This window comes from Pongo pygmaeus, chromosome 5 (assembly GCF_028885625.2).
Source record: "Pongo pygmaeus isolate AG05252 chromosome 5, NHGRI_mPonPyg2-v2.0_pri, whole genome shotgun sequence".
NCBI lineage: Eukaryota > Metazoa > Chordata > Mammalia > Primates > Hominidae > Pongo > Pongo pygmaeus.
The window spans coordinates 36,728,591-36,753,239 of NC_072378.2; the positions used below are offsets into that span (position 1 = coordinate 36,728,591).

The window sequence follows — 24,649 nt, forward strand, 5'->3', positions numbered from 1 at the left end:
TATAACAAAAGCAACTATGCCTTGCTGTGCTTGTTCTCTGAATCATCATTCATTTCACCAGCTCCACATATTCACGGACAGGGTAGCATCACCACTTGGCAGATGGCCCAGGAGCCCCAGCCTTGCACCTGCAGGGGCATCACGCGTCCTTCCCCATCAGTTCTTGCAGATCTTCTCTTTATGTGAGCTACAGGGTGTTCCACTGTATTTACTTACCCAAACCCCATTGCTAGACCTTTGGATTTTCCCCATGTTTTGTAAGAATAACCAATACTCCAGAGAACATCTCTATAAATATATGTCTGCACGTATGTGAGAAGTTTTGTGAAAGGTGTATTCTCAGAAACAGAATGTCTGGGTCACAAGGGAGACACACTTACAATCTGGGTAGGCTCTGACGAATTGCCTTCCAAATGTGTGTGCCTCTTTCCACCGCCAGCTGTGCCAATGAGTGTGGCTGCTTATTCACCCTCACGCTCACTGTGGATACTGTGGAGCCTGTTCATTGCTGTCCATCAGATGAGCCACTCTTGTCTTAATTTGCCTCCCTCACTCCCTCTCTCTCTCTCTCTCTCTCTCTCTCCTTCTTTCTTTCTTTCTTTCTTCCTTTCTTATTATTATAATTTTGGTATAATATATACCATAACAGGGTCTTGCTATGTTACCCAGGCTGGTCTCCAACCCCTGGCTCAAGCAATCCTCCTGGCTCAGCCTCCCAAAGTGCTGGGATTACAGGCGTGAGCCACCGTGCTGGACCTCATTTGCCTTTCTTTCACAGTGAAGTTAAACATCTTAAATGCTTCTTGGCCTCTGAGTTTGCTCCTAAGCAGCAGATTCTTTATTGGGGAAAAAAAAAATCCACTTACAAGTTCTATTGTTTCCTCCTGGAAGTGCTCACTATAACCAAGAGAATAAGTGGAAGCTCTGTCTTCCTATGGCACACAGACCCTTCTCACCTCACAGGGAAAAGGAGACTGTTGATGTCAGCACCCACCAAATGCCACAAACCGGGAGCCGATTCCAGGACTGATCCACAGGAAGCCACTTCTCCAGCTTTCGAGAGCACCTGTGTTCACAGACAGGACCTCAGAGGTCAACTTATAGACGCCACAGACAGGAGGAAGCCACTTCACACCACAAATATAGTTTGTATACAGACAAAAATGAAAGGATTGTCAGTTATCTCAAGTAAGTACTGAACCAAATTACATGTTAAAATCTTGATGTAAGGTCCTGGTGGGTTGGCCTGGACCACACCATCAAAGGCCCTTTTTCTCCCTCAGAGGTGGGAAAGCTGAAAAGTAAACTCCCCTGGCCCCTTAGCAGCTGGAGTTTCTGATGTGAATTAGGATCTGACAATTTGATCCCCTGGCCCAGGTTGGGAGGAGGAAGTGAGGTGAGGGCATTTTCCTGTGGATCCCGTGCTGCTGAACAAGCAAGGTCAAGGAGAAGCTGCACATTCCAGCAAGGCTCGCGTGCTGACACTCCTCCATGCGCAGCGTGGTTCCCGCCTTCTGCATCACTGCTGCGGTGTTGAGGTTCCAGCTCATCCCTGGAGCCCTACCAGGAACCCACTCCTCCACCCTTCCAATGACTTTGTAAACCCCTGATGCCTTTCCCACTAAAATTAGCTGCTGTGGTTTCCTCCAGCTGAACCATGACTGATACAGCTCACAAATATGCTTTATCTTCACCGAGGCAGCCATGCAAGATAAGAGAAAGAAAAGCCTAGACAAAGGGCAACACGGGCATGAATCACGCTTATTATGGTTTTTCTAACAGCACTTTAATTAGATACCTCGTCCCTTTAGACAATGTGAAAACTAAGCAGAGGCACAAAGAATGAAATAAACATCATCTGTTATTCCACAAGAATCAAATATTGATGAGAAGAAAACAGCCAGCCCTACTGAGATGCCGGGCCTAGCAGGCCAGCTGCTGTTGTTCATTTGAACGCAGATTCACCAGCTCAGCCGAGGACAGCCTAGGCTGATCTGGGCTCACACTTAATATCTGGTGTGAGACTGCAGAGGAGCTCCCAGCTCCTTTCCGAGAGTGAGGGGAAAAGTTGTGGTAACAAAACGTCATGGTAATAACTTATCTCATTTTTCTCCTGGCAGAAAACTTGAATACCAGAGCATCCAGTTCTAACCTACAGACCTGGCAGCCTAGTGGGAGGATGAGTGTCTGAACTTTTTCTGCCTCCAGTCACCCTCCCTGAACCCCTACTGACCACCCACCATGCCTGGAGAGGGTCTTCCGTATCCCTCTAGCCCAAGCTAGAACCTGAAATCTATTTGTACTTATTTAAACTGGGCCTATTCTTTCCATTTTCAGTCCAATGTCAAAGTCGCCTTCCAGAGACTTCTTTCCTTCTTTTTTCCAGAGGAAAAAAATGATAAAACTACCTATCATTTACTGAATATTCGAAGCTACCGAGAAGTTAACTCTCATAAGAACCTCACAAAGTAGGAGTTATTCTCATTTTACAATTGAGAGGTTCAGAGAGATTGAGTCCGTTTTCCAACATTCCGCAGCTCATGAGACATGGAAGCAGGATTCAAACCCACAACCGTCAGGTTCAAAGCCTGGGTTCTTAATCCTCATGCTACATCACATTTTGCCAGGCCTAGGAAAGTGCCCCTGATTTGCTGCCCTCTTTGGGGAAGCTGCCACTCTATGCAGAGCCTCTGTTTGCTCATAAATTTTTTTTTTAATAATAACTCTATTGGGATCTCATTCACATGCCATAAAGTTCAGTCTCTTTTTTTCACTCTGTCACCCAGGCTGAAGTGCAGTGGCACAATCTTGGCTCTCTGAAACCTCTGCCTCCTGTGTTCAAGCAAGTCTGTGCCTCAGCCTCCTGATGTAGCTGGGATTACAGGCACGTGCCACCATGCCCAGCTAATTTTTGTGATTTTAAGAGAGACAGGGTTTTGCCATGTTGGTCAGGCTGGTCTCGAACTCCTGGCCTCTAGCAATCCACCTGCCTCGGCCTCCCAAAGTGCTGGGATTATAGGCGTGAGCTACCATGCCTGGCTAAAATTCACTTTTTAAAAGTGTACAATTCTGTGGGTTTTAGTATATTCACAGAGATGTGCATTAATCACCACCACTGCCCACTTCCAGAGCATTTTCATACCCCTGGAAAGAAATCCCATAACCATTACCAGTCCCTTCGCAGGCCCTCTCACCCCCAACCCCAGTCAACCATTAATCTCCCACCTGGCTGGGTGGATTTGCCTCTCTGGACATTTCATATAAATGGAGTCATACAATCACATGTTGTGACCGGCTCCTTACACTCAACACTATTTCTTCAAGGTTCACCCATGTTACAGCATGTATTAGAACTTTATTCCTTTTTCACGACTGCATAATATTCCATTGTGTGGATAGATCACATTTTGTTTATCCTTTCAGCAGTTAATGGACATTTGGGTTGTTTTTCATTTTGGCAACTACAAATAATGCTACTGTGAACATTTGTGTACAAGTTTTTGTGTGGACATATGTTTTTAATTCTCTCGGGTATATACTTAGAAGCAGGATTGCTGGGTCATACGGTAACTCTATTTTAGCTTTTTGAGAAATTGTTAAGCTGTTTTCCACAGCAGCTGCATCATTTTATGTTCTCACCAGTAATGTATGAGGGTTCTAACTTCTCCACATCCTCTCCAACACTTGTTAATGTCCATCTTTTTTTAAAAATTATAGCTCTGCTGTTGCCAGAAAAAGAGTCCCAATCCAGACTCCAAGAGAGGATTGTTGGATCTCGCACAGGAAGAGATTCAAGGCAAGTTACAAAGTGCAGAGAGAGGATAGTTTATTGAAAGCTACTCAGTCACAGAATAGGGCATCCTCAGAAAGCAAGAGGAGGAACATGCCATCTCTGTCTTAAACTCTTCTCATATTGGAGTCTCATCTATGTAAAAGCTAAGATAAATTATGTCTATGTGTGGGTGGGCTGACAGCATGATAAAATTTAGTATTTTGTTGATTTAAAGAAAGTATCTTTGGCATTTTAGTGCATAAGTACATCAAAGCATGACTATAGTCATCTTAAAAGCATATCTTGTTAAGGATAGTGGGACATCTGGATTTTTTGTTATTGTAGGAGTGTGTCCTTGCAGGTATTTTTAAGGTGTTTCCTCAACTGTAAACATCTTAGGACCATGAGTCATGACTGGCAAGGAACGTGCCTTGATAGTTTTAAGATGGAGTTGATTTTAAAGTGATGTTACCATGGCTCTCCTACGCTTCTGTTTCCCTAACAATCCTAGTGAGCGAGAAGTAGTATCTCATGGTAGTTTGTTCTTCATTTCCCTAATGATTAATGATTGTTGTGGTTTGGCTGTGTCCCCCCAAACCCCCGCCAATTCTCATCTTGAATTGTAGCTCCCACAATTCCCACATGTTGTGGGAGGGACCCAGTGGGAGGTAACTGAATTGTGGTAATTGAATCAGTCTCTCCTGTGCTGTTCTCATGATTGTGAACAAGTCTCACAAGACCCCATAAAATTTTATAAAGAGGAGTTTCCCTGCACAAGCTCTCTCTCCCCTCCCACCATGTAGGATGTGACTTGCTCCTCCTTGTCTTCTGCCATGATTGTGAGGCCTCCCCAGCCATGTGGAACTGTGAGTCAATTAAACCTCTTTTCTTTATAAATTACCAGTCTCGGGTATGTCTTCTTCAGCAGTGTGAAAACGGACTAATACAATGATGTTAGCATTTCTTCATGTGCTTATTGGTTATTTGTGTATCTTCTTGGGAAAAATCTCTATTCATGTCCTTTGCCCAATTTGGGGTTATTTGTCTTTTTATTATTGAGTTGTAGGAACTCTTTATCAATCCTGGATACAATTGTTTTATCAGATGTATAATTTGGAGATATTTTCTCCCATCCTGTGGGTTTTTTGTTTTTGTTTTTGTTTTTGTTTCACTTTCTTGATGGTGTCCTATGAAGCACAAAGGATTTAATTTTGATGGAGTTCAATTTATCTATTTTTTTATTACTTATTCTTTTGGTGTTATATTTAAGATGCAATGGCTTAATCCAAGGTCATAAAGATTTACTCCTATGTTTTATTCTAGGAGTTTTACAGTTTTAGCTCTTACGTTTATGTCTTTGACATATTTTGAGTTAATTTTTGGAGATGGTGTAAGGTAAGGGGACAACTTTATTCTTTTGCATGTGGACACTCATTGTCCCAACACTATTTGTTGAAAAAACTGTTCTTAATCTATATCCTTATGCCAGTACCAATCTGTTTTGAGTACTATAGCTTTGTAGCAAGTTTCAAAATCAGGAAATGTGGGTCCTCCAACTTTGTTTTTCTTTCCAAGACTGTTTTGGCTATTTGAGGTCACTGGAAACTCCATATGAATATGAAGATCAGCTTATCCATTTCTGCAAAAAAAAAAAGCAGTTGGAATTTTGATAGAGATTGCATTGAATATGTAGACCAATTTAGGGAGTATTGCCATCTTAACAATCCAGCAACATGTTATATCTGTCTATTTATTTAGATTTGCTTTAATTTCTTTCAACAATGCTTTGTAGTTTTCAGAGTATATGTCTTCTGCTTTAAGTTTATTTGTGTTTTATTCTTTTGATGGTATTGGAAATACAATTATTTTGAATTTCATTTTCAGGTTGTTCATTGTCATAGATAGAAATACAATTGACTTTTGTAGGTTAGCCTTGTATTCTGCAAACTTACTGAACTCATTAATTAGTTCTCATAGTTTTTTTTATTCCTTAGAATTTTTATACACAGTATCATGTTATCTATGAACAGAGATAGTTTTACTTCTTCCTTTCCAACCTAGATGCTTTTTATTTCTTTTTCTTGCCTCACTGCTCTGACTAGAACCTTGCAATATTAGGAGAAAAGCATCTAGTCATTCACCATTAAGTAGGATGGTAGCTATGGGGTTTTCACAGATGGTCTTGATCAGGTTGAGGAAGTTCTCTTCTAGTCTTGGTTTGTTGAATATTTTTATGATAAGACACTTGGATTTTGTCAAATGCTTTTTCCATATCTATTGAGATGATTATGTGGGTTTTGTCTTTCATTTTATTAGTGTGGTATATAACACCGATGTTCATAGACTTTTTTTTTTTTTGAGACAGAGTCTCACTCTGTCATCCAGGCTGGAGTGCAGTGGCATGATCTTGGCTCACTCCGACCTCTGCCTCTCGGGTTCAAGTGATTCTCCTGCCTCAGCCTCCCAAGCATCTGGGATTACAGGCATGCGCCATTGCCCCTGGCTAACTTTTGTATTTTTTGGTAGAGATAGGGTTTCACCACGTTGGCCAGGCTGGTCTCGAACTCCTGGCCTCAACTTATCCACCCACCTTGGCTTCCCAAAGTGCTTGGATTACAGGTGTGAGCCACGCACCCAGCCCATAAACTCTTAGAGTATGGATTTGAGAGAAAACTAGAATCATATCCAAATGTCAGGCCTTTAATCCCTGCAGGAGGAGACGGTACACATGGCATTGTCGATTGATCCTGGGAATATTTGACACCACTCAGTTTAATATCCTGAGCTCCAAGGCAGTCATTCCCTCTGATTCATCCCAGAACAAAGGACGTCTTAAAAACCTCTCGTTACAGGAACTCTCCTCCTACGACAGAGACAAGTGGTAGGCCTGGCAGTGAACTTAAAGAGTATCAAACAATCCCTTGACTAAAAATTGTACCTCCTTAAGAAATAGACCTTTCATAATTGTGCAAGACAGAAACCACAACTCAAACCAACATAAGTGAAAAGGAGATGTATTCGAAAGCTATTGGGATTGTCAAAGAATTGAAGCAATTACAGCTATCAAAATTTCACATGCGGCTGGGCACAGTGGCTCACGCCTGTAATCCCTTCTCTTTGGGAAGCCAAGGCAGGTGGATTGCTTTGAGCTCAGGAGTTTGAGACCAGCCTAGGCAACATAGTGAAACCCCATCTTATTATAAAAATTAGCCAGGTGTAGTGGCGCACGCCTGTGGTCCCAGCTACTCGGGAGGCTGAGGCTAGAGAATGGCTTGAACCCAGGAGGCAGAGGTTGCGATGAGCGATGATGGCACCATTGCACTCCAGCCTGGGTAAAAGAGTGAGACCCTGTCTCAAAAAAAAAAAAAAAACCACAAACAAACACACGTATCCCAAACAAATATACAACTATTATATATCAATTTTTTAAAAAGAATTGAAGAAAGATCTGCAGGGATCATGACAGCTCCAAGAGCCCCAAGATTAGAAGTGGAGACCAGACCCTCCAGGGACTTCACCTCACCTTTCTGCCCCTCTGGTGTCCCCTCATGGCAGAAGACACAGCTACCACTAGCTTGGGGTAACTTCCCAGCCAGACACAGAAAGAGAAATCCCAGGGAAGAACCCTGATTGGCCTATCCTGGATCATGCACCATCTGGACCAGTTTCTGTGGCCACGGAAATGGGCTTCTCTTAATGGCCCAGCCTGGGCTACACGGCCCTCCCCAACTGCTGGGGGCAGGACACTGTGATGGAGTAGGAAAAGAGTTGCTCCCAGAGACAAAGTTATTACCAGGAGGATGGTAGATGGAATGCTGGGCTGATACCTGCATTACTTCACTGCCAGTCTCTCCTAAGGATTAAGGCATTGTTCTGTGAAGATGTGTGTATCAAGTAGAGATACATTATGGAGGGAAATTTGAGGGACCCCATCACCACCCGTGAAAACATCATCACAGGTTAATTCATCAAAGTTCTATGCCATAACGCAAAGAAGCAGCTGTAAAGGATTGGAAGCCAGCATGGAGTTTTGATGGGAAGTTGGGAGAAGATATATGGCAGACAGTGCATTACAAATTATCTCTTTTTTTTTGGATCCACAAGGAGAAACCTATGTTTGAATCTACATGTAGGGAACCAGGTATCTCAGGAAAATCAGGATACCATTTGCCACTGACAGGGCTGCTGAATGTCAGTTGAACAGATTTCAACTGAAAGCCTAAAAGGTCCAGGGGAAGGAGCAGTGACACAGCTTGGAAAGAATATGGCTGCACAGACAGGGCAGTGCACAGGAGCTGCGGCCTTAAGTAGGAGAACACAGCCAACCTATGGGAGCCAGTAGGGAGGGACTAGAGAAATAAAATACCTTGGCAATCTCCGACCAGAGAGTTCCTTGACTAAAACCAACCAGGAGCCAGAGGACAGGAAGCCCATTGGGGCAATCCGTACAGGACAGTCTCCTGGCCACAGAGCAGGATGAAGAAGGGTGGAGAATGGTGTAAATAAGGGGAAAAGTCACTCAAAAGGAGCAAGGAACATAAGTGGAATATCACAAGCCTGAGTTCTGACAACAAATACGGGCAGAAATAACGGGCGCCTCCCGTAAGAACACCTCCCCGGCCGCATGCGCTGGCTCACGACTGTAATCCCAGCACTTTGGGAGGTCAAGGCAGGCAGATTACCTGAGGTCAGAAGTCGAGACCAGCCTGGCCAACACGGCAAAACCCTGTCTCTACTAAAAATATAAAAAATTAGCCAGGTTTGGTGGCACACGCCTGTAATCCCAGCTACTCGGGAGGCTGAGGCACGAGAATCGCTTGAACCTGGTAGGTGGAGGTTGCAGTGAGCCAAAATTGTGCCACTGCACTCCAGCCCAGGTGACAGAGGGAGATTCTGTCTCAAAAACAAAAACAAAAACAAACAAAAAAACACCTCCCCAATCCTTCACGCTTTCCCTTCCCTACCTGCTGGCTGGGTGTCAGTCCCCCACACAGAAGCCACGTGAAGGAGACAGTACAACCTCCATCAGCCTGGGTCCCCAGATGACTTCATGGGGAAGATCCCTCCCCACCCATGAACCAAGCTTTATGCGGCCAAGAAAGTGAATGTCTATCACATGAAGCCACTGAGAATTCAGTTGAGATGCTATGGCCAGCATGACTCTAGCTGACACAGTAGCTGCAGATGACGTAGGGCTGGCCTCCTTAGAAGGGAAGCTGGACTTTGATCTGGACATGTCTTCCTCACTTAAAAGCTGGGTGAATTAATTTGTATTGTCAGAAAGGCACTTCATCTTGCTCAAAATAAAGATGTGGTTGAGCTGCCAAGATTTTGTTTCTGTCATTTCACTGGGGGCCTTCTGCTGCTGGCTCTAGTTCAGGTCTCCTGCTTTGTCAAAGGCCCTTTTTCCTTTTGGTGGCCAATCAAGACCCAGCTTGGTAAATTACTCACTGGTCAGTCAGGAAAAAATAGTGTTCTTATTGCAAATCACTTCAGAGTTTGCAGAGGGCTAGAGTTGGCATATTCTGTTCCTAAGGTTGGAAGGGTCCCTGGCTGAAAGCCCAGAATCCAAGACTCTCAAGGTCCCCCTGATATTCAGTTTCCCCATCCCCCAAACCCTAAAACTGGGTCTGCTCACTGACCCTTGTGGGGGTGGTGGAAAAGAAAGTGCCTTTGTTGGTGCTTTAGAAGCTCCCTAGAGATTTGCACGCCACACTCAGCCACCCACAATCAGCTGTCCCCTGAGAATCTGATATGTACTCCCCACCCCACACCACAGGTCGAGAACCTGAGCTTGTCACTGGCTGGAGCAAATGATCATGTGACTGAGGGGAAATCTCTTCCTGCTCAGAATTGCTGGAATTTTATTTTATTTTTTTTTTTTATTTATTTTTTTTTTTAAATTGAAAAGAGTTTAATTGTGCAAAGAACAATTTGCAAATTGGGCAGCATCTCCAATCAGAATAGGTTCAGAGAGACTCCTGCCCTTCTGTGTGGTTAGATTGATGGACAGAGAAAGGAAAGTGATGGACAGAAAATGGAAGTCAGGTACAGACAGCTGGTTTGGTTACAGCTTAAAGTTTACCTCAGTTGAACAGGGTTTGAACAGTTGGCTGCCTTTGATTGGCCAACACTCAGTGATTGGCACAAGAGTGGGCTGCAGTCTATTTACACATCTAGTTAGGTTAGAGTTCACTATATACAGAGAAAACTTTAAGCTGAACTAAAATATGTAAGGAGGCAGCTTTAGGCTAAAGTTAATTTAACAGCATTTATGATTAAAAGTCAAAAAGATACACTGAGAAGTTTCACTCATCCCTATCCCTCTGTTATTGGAAAGAGGTCCCAATCCAGACCCCAAGAGAGGGTTCTTGGATCTCATGCAAGAAAGAATTTGGGTCGATTCCAAAGAGTAAAGTAAAGGCAGGTTTATTAGAGAAGTAAAGAAACAAAAGGGGCCGGTGGCTCACACCTGTAATCCCAGCATTTTGGGAGGCCGAGGTGGGCAGATCACAAGGTCAGGAGTTCGAGACCAGCCTGGCCAACATGGTGAAACCCCATCTCTACTAAAAATACAAAAATTAGCCGGGCGTGGTGGTGTGCACCTATAGTCCCAGCTACTCAGGAGGCTGAGGCAGAAAAATCGCTTGAACCTAGGAGGCGGAGGTTGCAGTGAGCTGAGATCATGCCACTCCTCTCCAGAGACTCCATCTCAAAAAAAAAAAAAAAGAAACAAAAGAATGGCTATTCCATCGACAGAGTGGCCCTAATGGCAACTGGTTGTCTACTTTTATGGTTATTTCTTTTTTTTTTTTTTTTTTTTTTTTTTTAATTTGAAGGCCAGTCGTGGTGACTCACTCCCATAATCCCAGCTACTTGGGAGGCTGAGATAGAAGGATCACTTGAGCCCTGGAGGCAAGGTTGCAGCGAGCCAAGATCTCGCTACTGCCCTCCAACCTGGGTGATAGAGTGAGACCCTGTCTCAAAAACAAAAAACAGTAGTTTGAGGCAAAGTTTGGGCTCTAAGTGTGGTGGTTAATTTTCAGTCTCTTCCTCTATTATGTGAGTTTTGTTTTGTTTTTTTATGAGACCAGGTCTCACTGTGTTGCCCAGGCTGGAGTGTGGTGGCTATTCACAGGCATGATGATAGCACACTACAGCCTCAAACTCCTGGCCTCAAGAATCCTCCCATCTGAGACTCACAAGTAGCTGGGACTACATGTGTGCACCACTGTATCTGGCTTTGTGATATGTTTTATTTTTTTTTATTTTTTTTTTTTTTTTATTTTTTTTTTTAAATTTATGAAGTATTTATTGATGATTCTTGGGTGTTTCTCGGAGAGGGGGATATGGGAGGGTCATAGGATAATAGTGGAGAGAAGGTCAGGAGATAAACACATGAACAAAGGTCTCTGGTTTTCCTAGGCAGAGGACCCTGCGGCCTTCTGCAGTGTTTGTGCCCCTGGGTACTGGAGATTAGGGAGTGGTGATGACTCTTAAAGAGCATGCTGCCTTCAAGCATCTGTTTAACAAAGTACATCTTGCACCGCCCTTAATCCATTTAACCCTGAGTTGACACAGCATATGTTTCAGAGAGCATGGGGCTGGGGGAAAGGCCATAGATCAACAGCATCCCAAGGCAGAAGAATTTCTCCTAGTCAGAACAAAATGGAATCTCCTATGCCCACCCCTTTCTACACAGACACAGCAACAATCTGATCTCTCCTTCCTTTCCCCACACTTCCCCCCCCCTTCCTTTCAACAAAACCTCCATCGTCCTCATGGCCGGCTCCCGATGGTCGCTGTCTCTTCGGAGCTGTTGGGTACACCTCCCAGACAGGGCGGCCGGGCAGAGGCGCTCCTCGCTTCCCAGACGGGGCCGCCCGGGCAGAGGCGCTCCTCACTTCCCAGATGGGGCCGCCCGGGCAGAGGCGCTCCTCTCCTCCCAGACGGGGCGGCCGGGCAGAGGCGCTCCTCGCTTCCCAGACGGGGCCGCCCGGGCAGAGGCGCTCCTCGCTTCCCAGACGGGGCCGCCCGGGCAGAGGCGCTCCTCGCTTCCCAGACCGGGCCGCCCGGGCAGAGGCGCTCCTCACTTCCTCCCAGACCGGGTGGCAGCCGGGCAGAGGCGCTCCTCACCTCCCAGATGGGGCGGCCGGGCAGAGGCGCTCCTCACTTCCCAGAGGGGGCGGCCGGGCAGAGGCGCTCCTCACTTCCCAGAGGGGGCGGCCGGGCAGAGGCGCTCCTCACTTCCCAGACCGGGCGGCCGAGCAGAGGCGCTCCTCACTTCCCAGACCGGGCGGCCGGGCAGAGGCGCTCCTCACTTCCCAGATGGGGCGGCCGGGCAGAGACGCTCCTCACTTCCTCCCAGACGGGGTGGCGGCCGGGCAGAGGCGCTCCTCACCTCCCAGACAGGGCGGCCGGGCAGAGGCGCTCCTCACTTCCCAGACTGGGCGGCCGGGCAGAGGCGCTCCTCACTTCCCAGACTGGGCGGCCGGGCAGAGGCGCTCCTCACTTCCCAGACTGGGCGGCCGGGCAGAGGCGCTCCTCACCTCCTAGACGGGGTGGCCAGGCAGAGGCGCTCCTCACTTCCCAGACGGTGTGGCGGCTGGGCAGAGGCGCTCCTCCCTTCCCAGATGGGGCAGCCAGGCAGAGGCGCTCCTCACTTCCCCCCAGACGGGGTGGCGGCCAGGCAGAGGCGCTCCTCACTTCCCAGAGGGGGCGGCCGGGCAGAGGCGCTCCTCACTTCCTCCCAGACGGGGTGGCGGCTGGGCAGAGGCACTCCTCACCTCCCAGACGGGGCGGCCGGGCAGAGGTGCTCCTCATCTCCCAGACGGGGCGGCCGGGCAGAGGTGCTCCTCACTTCCCCCCAGACGGGGTGACGGCCGGGCAGAGGCACTCCTCACCTCCCAGACGGGGCGGCCAGACAGAGGCGCTCCTCACTTCCCATACGGGGTGGCAGCCGGGCAGAGGCGCTCCTCACTTCCCAGATGGGGCAGCTGGGCAGAGGTGCTTCTCACTTCCTCCCAGACGGGGTGGCGGCCAGGCAGAGGCGCTCCTCACTTCCCAGACTGGGCGGCCGGGCAGAGGCGCTCCTCACTTCCCAGACTGGGCGGCCGGGCAGAGGCGCTCCTCACTTCCCAGACTGGGCGGCCGGGCAGAGGCGCTCCTCACCTCCTAGACGGGGTGGCCAGGCAGAGGCGCTCCTCACTTCCCAGACGGTGTGGCGGCTGGGCAGAGGCGCTCCTCCCTTCCCAGATGGGGCAGCCAGGCAGAGGCACTCCTCACTTCCCCCCAGACGGGGTGGCGGCCAGGCAGAGGCGCTCCTCACTTCCCAGAGGGGGCGGCCGGGCAGAGGTGCTCCTCACTTCCTCCCAGACAGGGTGGCGGCTGGGCAGAGGCACTCCTCACCTCCCAGACGGGGCGGCCGGGCAGAGGTGCTCCTCATCTCCCAGACGGGGCGGCCGGACAGAGGTGCTCCTCACTTCCCCCCAGACGGGGTGACGGCCGGGCAGAGGCACTCCTCACCTCCCAGACGGGGCGGCCGGACAGAGGCGCTCCTCACTTCCCATACGGGGTGGCAGCCGGGCAGAGGCGCTCCTCACTTCCCAGATGGGGCAGCTGGGCAGAGGCGCTCCTCACTTCCTCCCAGATGGGGTGGCGGCCGGGCTGAGGCGCTCCTCACTTCCCAGACGGGGCGGCCGGGCAGAGGTGCTCCTCACTTCCTCCCAGACGGGGTGGCGGCCGGGCTGAGGCGCTCCTCACCTCCCAGACGGGGTGGCCGGGCAGAGGCGCTCCTCCCTTCCCAGACGGAGTGGCCAGGCAGAGGCGCTCCTCACCTCCCAGAGTGGGCGGCCAGGCAGAGGCGCTCCTCACTTCCCAGAGTGGGCGGCCGGGCAGAGGCGCTCCTCACTTCCCATAGGGGGTGGCAGCCAGGCAGAGGCGCTCCTCACTTCCCAGATGTGGCAGCTGGGCAGAGGTGCTCCTCACTTCCTCCCAGACGGGGTGGCGGCCAGGCAGAGGCGCTCCTCACCTCCCAGACGGGGCGGCCGGGCAGAGGCGCTCCTCACCTCCCAGACGGGGCGGCTGGGCAGAGGCGCTCCTCACCTCCCAGAAGGGGCGGCTGGGCAGAGGCGCTCCTCACTTCCCATATGGGGTGGCAGCCGGGCAGAGGTGCTCCTCACTTCCCAGACAGGGTGGCGGCCAGGCAGAGGCGCTCCTCACCTCCCAGATGGGGCAACCGGGCAGAGGCGCTCCTCACTTCCTCCCAGACGGGGTGGCGGCCAGGCAGAGGCGCTCCTCACCTCCCAGACGGGGCGGCCGGGCAGAGGTGCTCCTCATCTCCCAGACGGGGCAGCCGGGCAGAGGTGCTCCTCACTTCCTCCCAGACGGGGTGGCGGCCGGGCAGAGGCACTCCTCACCTCCCAGACGGGGCGGCCGGGCAGAGGCGCTCCTCACTTCCTCCCAGACGGGGTGGCGGCCGGGCAGAGGCGCTCCTCACCTCCCAGAAGGGGTGGCCAGGCAGAGGCGCTCCTCACCTCCCAGACGGGGCGGCCGGGCAGAGGTGCTCCTCATCTCCCAGACGGGGCAGCCGGGCAGAGGCGCTCCTCCCTTCCTCCCAGACGGGGTGGCAGCCGGGCAGAGGCGCTCCTCACATCCCAGACGATGGGCGGCCGGGCAGAGGCGCTCCTCACTTCCCAGATAGGGCGGCCGGGCAGAGGGGTTCCTCACATCCCAGACGATGGGTGGCCAGGCAGAGATGCTCCTCACTTTCTAGACGGGGTGGCGGCGGGGCAGAGGCTGTAATCTTAGCACTTTAAGAGGCCAAGGCAGGAGGCTGGTAGGTGGAGGTTGCAGCGAGCCGAGATCACACCACTGCACTCCAGCCTGAGCACCATTGAGCATTGAGTTAGCGAGACTCCGTCCGCAATCCCAGCACCTCGGGAGGCCGAGGCAGGCAGATCACTCGAGGCCAGGAGCTGGAGACCAGCCCGGTCAACACGGCGAAACCCCGTCTCCACCAAAAATACAAAAACCATTCAGGCGTGGCGGCGCGCGCCTGCAATCCCAGGCACTCGGCAGGCCGAGGCAGGAGAGTCACCGGAGCCCGAGGCAGGGAGGTTGCAGCGAGCCGGATCATGGCAGTACAGTCCAGCTTCGGTAACAGCGGGAGACCGAAGAAGGGAGAGGAGGGAGAGGGGAGAGGGGAGAGGGGAGAGGGGAGAGGGGAGAGGGGAGAGGGGAGAGGGGAGAGGGGAGAGGGGAGAGGGGAGAGGGGAGAGGGGAGAGGGGAGAGGGGAGAGGGGAGAGGGGAGAGGGGAGAGGGGAGAGGGGAGAGGGGAGAGGGGAGAGGGGAGAGGGGAGAGGGGAGAGGGGAGAGGGGAGAGGGGAGAGGGGAGAGGGGAGAGGGGAGAGGGGAGAGGGGAGAGGGGAGAGGGGAGAAACTGGAATTTTAAGAGCCATATTTAGAACTCTGGGGCTTTCCAGCCAGAGCACTTTCAACAATACACCGTGCTTCCTTGAGTTAGGATGTTTAGATAGGCCAGATCTAGAGAGCTGAGGTCTATTCAGGAGACTTTATGATCTCAGTGGTCTTAGCTGATGGCTCCCCCAAAGGAAGAGGATGGGAGAGGGGCAGCTCTAGGCCAAAATGATCTTCTCCTCCCAGCCTGTCTACATTATTCATATCCATTAAGATTGCATTGGATTGCACATAACAAACTAACAATAGTGTCCATCTTTCGAGGTGTGACCTGCAGGTTAAATAGAAAGGGGACAGACAGGCCAGGCGCAGTGGCTCACACCTATAATCCCAGCACTTTGGGAGGCCAAGGTGGGCAGATCACCTGAGGTCGAGAGTTCAAGACCAGCCTGACCAACATGGAGAAACCCTGTCTCTACTAAAAATACAAAAATTAGCCAGGTGTGGTGGTACACACCTGTAATCCCAGCTACTCAGGAGGCTGAGGCAGGAGAACCACTTGAACCTAGGAGGCAGAAGTTGCGGTGAGCCGAGATTGCGCCATTGCACTCCAGCCTGGGCAACAAGAGCAAAACTCAGTCTCAAAGAAAAAAAAGGAAAAAGAAAAGAATAAAGAAAGAAAGGGGACAGACTACTACAGGGGAGAAAGTGACATAGGTAAAGATGATTTGTTCCGGCTTACACATTTTTTTACATCTCTGACAGCTCAATTTAGATTTGGCCGCTCTCACTTGATTCTATTTTATTTTCCTTCATAGCACATATCACCACCTGCCATTATATTCTGTATTGATTTGTTTATTTATCTGTTCTGGTCACCACGATATTCCTGTTTCTAGACAGTGCTTAACCTACAGTAGGTGCTCGATGAATGTTAAATAAATGAATGCATTATTTCATTTGAAATTTCTCAACAACTCCACGTGCTAAGCAGGGCAAAGGATGTTGTCTTCCGTTTTACAAAAGTGGAAAGTGAGGCCTAGAAGGGTGGTGTAACTAAAGCTAGTAGAAAATTAAGGAAGCCTCAGTCCTTTTTTTTTTTCTTTTGAGACGAAGTCTCACTCTGATGCCAGGCTGGAGTGCAGTGGCGCAATCGCGGCTCACTGCCTCCACCTCCCCGATTCAAGTGATTCTCCTGCCTCAGCCTCCCAAGTAGCTGGGACTACAGGCATGCGCCACCATGCCGAGCTAATTTTTTTATTTTTAGTAGAGACGGAGTTTCACCACGTTGGCCAGGATGGTCTCAATCTCTTGACCTCGTAATCCGCCCGCCTCGGCCTCCCAAAGTGCTGGGATTACAGGCGTGAGCCACTGCACCTGGCCAGTCTTTTTGACTCCTAATCAGGTCTACATGGGTAGGGTGAGGGTAGAGAGGCTTTAACACGCCCCTAGCAGATGTCCCAGATCTGTAAAAGGCCTCATCTAGGCCCCTGCTGACAAACTACTCAAGGATAAAGTGATCATAAGAAGAGGAGATAAGAAGTTATTCCCAATAAAGAGATTGGGAAAATAGGAATTGCAGAAACCAGTGGCCTGTGAGTTAGGAAGGAGGCTGACGCTATCAATGGAGAGTTGGCTTTTTGGTGCCCCTCAATTCCACCCCCACTCCTGCTACTTACTTTGCCCCCTGGAGGTGTGAGTTCCCCGTCACTGGAGGTGTTCAAGCAGGGCCTGGATGTCTACTTACAGAGCATGCCTGAGCTGGAGAGTACACACCTCCCCGTGAGAGAAGGCAGGCTTGCTGTCCATAGAACATGCAGTCAGCCACCGCCCGGCCCCACACTAACACAAAAAGAGGCTTTTGCACCACCTAGTGGACATGGTTTTAAACTGCAGGCCTTTCCGTGGAGAGAAGCCTACACACCCCAGAATCCCATTTCCCGTGCAATCTCCCTGACTCCCTCAAGGATAGGAAGGCCCACAGCCCCGCTGTGCTTCCAGACCTCAGCCCTCCAAAAGGGAAGTTGGAAAAAGAGAGCAGAAGCCTGTGATTCTCCGGAGGGAAACTCTCCCTGGTGCCTCTCAAGCTGAATTCACCAGCACCACTTTATCCAGCACTGTCCCCAATGGGCACACTTCTCACGTCATCTCTCCCTGGGGACTGCAATGGTTTGCTCATCAGCTACATCTGTTTCCCCTACTTCTGTGCAAACTTTCCAAGCCAGGGCCCTATTCCCCTTTGTTTACTCACCATCACTCCCCATCCCCAGTATATGAGCAATTAACTCACAAGGACTCGGGACTTTAAAAAATCAAGAACACGATTAAAATATTTCTGAGTTGCATATACAGGTTTCGGAACAACCTGCTTTAAACTCCTCACTCAAGTTCTGGGGCTGTCCCATTGGTGGCTTAGTTCCCACTGAGGTCCTTTGAGGGCCGAGGTCTCACTGAGGGAGCTTGCCAGCAGCGCAGGGCCCTGACACCGGCATTCAACGGGCTCCCTCTGAGCCCATACCGCACTCGCATTTACCACCAGATCTGGACATTTCTGCGGTACAGGCCTTTGCTCTGTAAAGGTCTGTGTTTTCTGTGTGTCTCTACAAACCTTTTGTGAGAACATTTGAGTAGAAAATGTGGATCACTAACATTGTGGGAACAGAGGAGGAAGCCAAGGAAGACTGTCACCCTAGGATCCTCTGTGACAAAGAGGATGGGTCCCCAGCATCAGCCCAGGCTTCCTGCAGTAAGAGCCCAAGACCCAGCAGAGCCACCAGGATTAAACCAAGTGCTAGATCTGGAACTTTCCTATGAGGGAAAAAGCCTTTCTAGGCCAGAATCCACCTAATAGAGAAGAGGAAGACCAGAGCTCATGCTCATGGGTTAATGCTTTAAATGGCTCAACTGGACCGAGACAGTGACTTGTATCATTTGTTTCATTAATGAACTTTTTATTATACTCATTTTTCATAAATTCTTTATCTATTGTCTTTATCTATTGTCAATTCTTTAACTGTAACGTAATCATGTCTGGCCACTTTTTCAAACCATGAGAATGTATCTCCTGCTTTTTAAAATTCTCTGTTGGCTGGGTGCAGTGGCTCACACCTGTAACCCCAACACTTTGGGAGGCCAAGGCAGGCGGAACACCTGAGGTTGAGACCAGCCTGACCAACACAGTGAAACCCTGTCTCTACTAAAAATACAAAAATTAGCTGGTGTGGTGGCAGGTGCCTGTAGTCCCAGCTACTCGGGAGGCTGAGGCAGGAGAATCACTTGAACCCAGGAGGCAGAAGTTGCAGTGAGCTGAGATCACATCACTGCACTCCAGCCTGGGTGATGGCAAAACTCCACCTCAAAAAAAAAAAATTATTTGTGAGAAGTTCACTTTGACATATGTCATTTTCAATGACCTGCCACTTTTCAGGACTTTAATTGTATGAAAAATGGATGTAAACTCAATGCCTCACCTGGTGCCCGGTACGTAGCAGGTACTCAATTGATGTTTGTAGAAGTAAGGCCTAAATGAACCCCTTTATTCCTGGCACCCAGGGGTCCATCCCCAGACCAGGGCCTGATCTCCCTGGGGAGATGGAGAAAAGGTGGCATGACCCCAGGGCTGAGTGCAGAGTTCCGGAGTCGGGATCTCCGGCAGTGGTTCATGCCTGCTCTCCTAGTAGCCCACCGCTGGCCATGATGGTCTCAGTGCTGGGTGAGATTCATTGCCTGAGTTAAGGCCTCATCCCTGGGAAATGTAGCTGTTAACATCCATCAACCCACCATCAGGCAAACACCACTTATAACTGGAAGAAGTGATCTAGGAATCCATCCTCCTGCTTCATCTTGGACCCAGCCACAATGCTGAGACGAGGAAATGAGGTGGCTTCAGGAGCCAGGAAGCTGGGCTGGTCCATGTGATCTTGGGCAAGTCACTTCTCTCTGGCCACAGTTCCCTTCTCTGTAAAATGAGGGCCTGGATAAATTGATTTCGACAGTCCCTCCGGGGCCAGGTATGCAGCTCTGGGTTGAGGAGGTGATAAGAGAGGCCATGGTGCATGGGTTCATCCCAGAGCAAAGTCAAGGAGCTGGAACAGTCTCAGAGGGAAAGTGAAAGGGGCAAAGCATTTTCCCATCGATCCTTTTTCCAAAGCCACCTGCCTGCCCCCCTGCCAGTGAGTACCATCGAGGGTCCCAGATAGGACTAAGCCTGGAGTTTCCCTGCTCATGGGCTATCATAGCTTTGAGCCCCAAAGTCCAAGAGTCCTTATCAAGGACTTCTCTGCAGTGACTCAAGGCCAGTGCAGGCGCCAGCAGACAGGAGGATTTCCTGACCGGCTGGGAGCAAGAGGCTGAGGTAGCTTCCTCCTTCTGAGAAAGAAGATATGAATCTGAGGAGTTCTATTCTTGGCTAAATGAAAATACTCCCTTCTCCTTCTATCCGAGCTTTACCTGACGGCTTGCAAGGGCAGAGGCTCTGGCCCTCAGGAGGCCCCAGTCAGTACTTGGGGCTAGGGCACAGAGGGAGAAGCTGACCCATTGGACCGAGGTGTTTTCATGCTTCAGAGCAGCTTCTGGTCTGCAAAGCCTTTTCAGCTAACACAGGTTAAGCACACCCCACAGAAGAGGCAAACATTAAGCATTTCACAAGTATTGCCTTATGGAAGCTTTCCGACAACCCCGGAGGTCAGGTCAGGAGAAGGAGCCCCATTTTACAGACGAGAAACCTGAGGCCCCGGAGAGGCAGAACACCTTGCCCAAAGTCCCACAGCAGATACAGGGACAGGAGCATAGGAAGCCACTGGTGTGGGGGCGGGGGGGCAGTCTTCACTGGGTCGTAGTCACTGAAAACTGAGGATGAGGGGGCTGGGCCAAGTGAAATGGACTATTCAGTGAAGATGCCAAGAGCAGAGAGGTGGGGCCAGGGCCTGGCTAAGACGCACCCACATACAGTCAGAGGTCCTGAAAGAAAACAGGTCGAAGCCCTGGGTTCTGGAGAGGCGGGCCAGCGCCGCAAGCCTCTCCCTCAGTGTCCTCATCTTCACACCTGAGTGCTGAGTGAATCAGACGAGATAAGATATCCATAAGGCCCTTAGCACAAGGCCTGGCACATAGCAAACACTTAAGAAACATCAGCTGGACGCAGTGGTTCACACCTGTAATCCCAGCACTTTGGGAGGCTGAGGCGAGAGGATCACCTGAGGTCGCAAGTTCGAGACCAGCCTGGCCAACATGGTGAAACCCTGTGTCTCTACTAAAAATACAAAAATTAGCCGGGCGTGGTGGTGGGCAGCTGTAATCCCAGCTACTCGGGAGGCTGAGGCACGAGAATCTCTTGAACCCAGGAGGCGGAAGTTGCAGTGAGCCGAGATCATGCCACTGCACTCCAGCCTGGGTGACAGCGCAAGACTGTCTCAGAAAAAAGAAAGAAACATCAGCTACCGTTGTTTTTATTATTACTGAGGCTGTCAGTGCCGCCTGGAAGCACTAACACTTTTTCCCGTTTCCTGCCTCAGCCCCTTTCACAGGTGAGGAAATCTGAGGCTCAGTGAGGGACCTCATTCCCTTCATCTGGTAAATTCCATTTACAGGGGTGGGGCTGGGTGCTCTATCGGTGCCTGGCTTCCTCTCCCAGGGGTGCAGCAGGGGAGAGTCCACTCCCCTGTACCCCATTTAGCCCCAGGATTGCCCTGCCAAAAGATGACACTCCTTCCCCCAGTGTCCTGGATGGGAGGCCTCCCAGCCTTCCCAAGCAATGGCTGTAATCCTGTGGGTACAGAGTCTGGTTGGGGATCCTGCTGCTCTGCTGGGAGGAGGAGGCTGCCTTCATGGGAGACTCGGTCCCTGCCCCATCGGTACCGGGTGCCTGGAGTCCACCTGCCCCTCACGGAGAGATTTCTGGCCTCTTGTCCTTGAACTCCATTCTGTCCTGCTCCTGGCTGTCCAGCGGCTCCAGGTGGCTGTCCTTGTCCTGGACCATCTTTCCCGGAGTCTTTAGAAATCTAGAATTCAGGCCCCAACTGCAAATCAGCTCCTGCCCCAGCTGCAGGGGGATTCCAGCCCACCCAACCCCAGTTCTGCTTCCCCCTTTCACCACATCCCCTAGGCTACTCACCTGAACAAGAGTTTCTGCCCCGGTTCCTTCTTAATGATATTAAGCTTATAATAGTGGCGCAGGGCACGAGACATCTTCTCGTAGGTCATGTTCACCCGGTTCTGGAAAGCAAAGCAGCCCCACATCAGCCCCACTCTCCATGTCCTGCTCCTTCCAGGCCTCACCTTGCACACCTGGAAGGGAGCAGGGTGGACTGGACAGCTTCTTAAGCCTCTCATTCCAGAGATCTGTGAGGGTTTATGAGTGCTCACTTGAGTTTGGAAGGAAAAAGGCAGGGGAAGGTTGGGGAGGAAATGATGGGGCTGGGCAGGGTGGCTCACATCTGTAATCCCAACACTTTGGGAGGCCTAGGTGGGCAGATCGCTTGAGGTCAGGAGTTTGAGACCAGCCTGGCCAACATGATGAAACCCTGTCTCTATTAAAAATACAAAAATTAGCCAGGCGTGGTGGTGCATGCCTGTAGTCCCAACTACTCAGGAGGCTGAGGCAGGAGAATCCCTTGAACCCAGGAGGCAGAGGTTGCAGTGAGCCGAGGTCATGTCACTAGACTACAGCCTGGGCAAAAGATTGAGACTCCATCACAAAAAGAAAGAAAAGAAGGAAGGACGGAAGGAAGGAAGGAAGGAGAAATGAAGGAAGGAAGGAAATGATGGGAAGGTTCTCCTGCCTACTTGTCTGAGAACATAGTGTGGGAGTGAACTGCATGTTACTTTTAAACAGCAAATGTCACAACAGTAACAAATAAATATATATATTTGTGGGAAATGCAATCAGAGAGACAGCATGGTGGGGTGGCATGGATGGCCTTCCCAGGCCACACCCTGGGTGACTTTGGCCAAGCCATTTCTTTCTCTCTCGGGGGTAGGCAGTGTGAGGTAGGGCCAAAGAGCCTGGGGTTTGGCATCAGTTTAAGCCCCAGCTCCACTGCTTGGCAGCTGTGTCATCTTGGACAAGTTTCTTGACCTCTCTGAGTCTGCTTCCCCAGCTACATAATGAGAAGGAGAACACCCATCGCATAGGTCAAGGATTAAATTATTAATAGCTAATCCATGAAAGCAATTAGCACAGTGTATGGCATGTAGTATATGCTCATTAAATGGGACTGCTGCTCTCTGGGCCTGTTTTCCTCCCTGTTCTATATGAGGATTAGACCAGTAAGTCCTCCCGAACTTTAGTCATCTGCATCCTTCCAGCCACCAGCACTGCTAAGAGCAATATAATATAGTGCAGCACACGGCCTGGGTTCAAGTCCCTGCTCTGCCTCTTACCTAGCAGGGGATGGGTAAACTTGGGGCAAGTTGTTAGCCCTCACTGAGCCTCAGTCTCCACATCCGACAACACCTACTACACGAGGTTGGTATGAGGATTAAATGAATTAGTACAAGTGGAGCCCTCAGGGCAGTGCCTGGCAATCAGGCACTATTACATCTTAGGAAAGGCTATAAATCGATGATTATCATTATCGTTAATAGTTTTCTTTAAAAGTTTTTTTTACTTAAAGAAACCTATTTATTTTAAAAGGCTACATTCCTTATATCACTGCTGTAAATCATGAGATGGTCATGGTAGCTACATTTTGTAATCCTAATTCAAAAATAAATAATTATGAGAATATTAAACCACCTAAGATCATCTTGCAGACACCCATTCAGGTATAGGCATTCCTCATCATGGGAATGCTGGCCTCAGTCATCCCCAGGCCTTTCCAGCCCTGACATCAGATGCTCCTGTTGGGCCTGAGACCTGGGTTTCTATCCAGCTCTGTGCAGGAAAGCAGCTTCCTCATCTGGCCTAACTGTGCAGTTCATGTAAACATGCTTCTAAAGGCTGAAATGCTAAGCAAAGGTAAGATTAAGCAATGAGAAGACACAGTTGTTCAGTTTCAGAGACATTCCCCGTCCATAAGAGGTAACTGCCTGTCCCTCAATAGCTCCCCAAATAAAATTATCCTGGCTGGGAGCGGTGGCTCACGCCTGTAATCCCAGCACTTTGGGAGGCCGAGGCGGGCAGATCACGAGGTCGGGAGATCGAGATCAACCTGGCTAATATGGTGAAACCCCGTCTCTACTAAAAATACAAAAAATTAGCCGGGCGTGGTGGCGGGCGCCTGTATTCCCAGCTACTCGGGAGGATGAAGCAGGAGAATGGCGTGAACCCGGGAGGCGGGGCTTGCAGTGAGCCAAGATAGCACCACTGCACTCCGGCCTGGGTGAAAGAGCGAGACTCCGTCTCAAAAAAATAAATAAATAAAATAAAATTATCCTGACACTTCTGAGGCTGCTGGTGAAGGCACCATCAGCTGAGGATTGTCCCATAGTGCGAGGGGTCCACTCTGATCCCCAACTCTGTCCCCTTCTGGTTATGTTGAGACCACTCTTCTGGCCGAGGCTCACCTTGTGATTTCCCCAGAGTCTGGCGAGCCCATCTGGATCCACAACTCGGAAGATCTTGGCATCCTTGTCTTCCCACTTAATGTAGGGCTCATACCTGGTGTCAAGGAGCAGCTGATACACGTAATCCCACAGCAGCCGGCAGTCTGCAATTTAGCACAGGGAGTGCAGGCAGCGCAGCTTTACTGGAGCTGTGAGGACAGGTGTTAGAAAGGTACTCTTGGAGGCCTCCCGGCCAGGGCCCTGGGAGCATCAGCAGGAAGGTGAAAATGATGATATCAACAGAAACAGCCACTAACGGGGCTCCTCACACATTGTCTCAGGCGGTCTTCATGAGTCTGGGAAGTCGTTACCTTTATCCCCAGGAAGAGGTGAGGAAATGGGCTCAGAGGTGCAGAGGTATCTAAAGTTGCCAAGCTCCTAAGTGGCAGGTAGAGCAGGGAGTCTGACTGGCTCCGCCCGGCATCAGAGCCACGTGACAAGGGCAGGTGCTGGGCCCACACCCTGACCCCAGGTCCCTCTCTGCCCCTGGCCCACTCACTCAGCCCCCTGGACTTCTATTAATTATAACATCCACCCCTTCAAGCTGCCTAATGGTGAGGCTCAGGAAAACCAAGCATGCCGTTGGGAGGGGAAGTGGGCATCCGGGAGCAACTGTGTGATCTGAAATCCCAGGACCTGGGCCTGTCGGCTGGGTCACTGCAGGCAAGTTACACAACCTTCTTTGAGCCAGTTTCCTTGTATGGGGTGGTGAGAGAATTAGGTAACATAATAGACCACAAAACCCTCAGCACAGTGCCTTCTATACTGTAAGTGCACGAAGAATGTTAAGCATTATAATTGAAGAATCCAGTAATTGCAAGAGGCTGAAGTGGGAGGATTCCTTGAGCCCAGGAATTTGAGGCAGCAGTGAGCTATGGTGGCATCACTGCACTCCAGCCTGGCGACAGAGTGAG

At 50.3% G+C, this 24,649-nt stretch overlaps 1 protein-coding gene across 6 annotated transcripts in view; it reads right to left on the reverse strand.

Annotated features, from left to right (window-relative positions):
* Positions 1-4,802: 4,802 nt before the first annotated feature.
* ETV7 (ETS variant transcription factor 7) overlaps positions 4,803-24,649 on the reverse strand; it is a 37,855-nt gene continuing 18,008 nt past the window's right edge. For 4 of the 6 annotated variants that reach the window (XM_054490441.2, XM_054490443.2, XM_054490442.2 and 1 more), the window contains 3 exons: positions 23,697-23,839; positions 21,304-21,404; positions 20,623-21,190 (listed from right to left, as the gene is read on the reverse strand). In XM_054490441.2, the coding sequence (XP_054346416.1) occupies positions 21,073-21,190; positions 21,304-21,404; positions 23,697-23,839 (362 nt within the window). In that variant the 3' untranslated portion in view covers positions 20,623-21,072. Of the gene's footprint in view, positions 5,412-20,622; positions 21,191-21,303; positions 21,405-23,696; positions 23,840-24,649 lie in introns of those variants that run through there. The other 2 variants (XM_063666166.1, XM_054490444.2) reach the window with 1 other exon arrangement.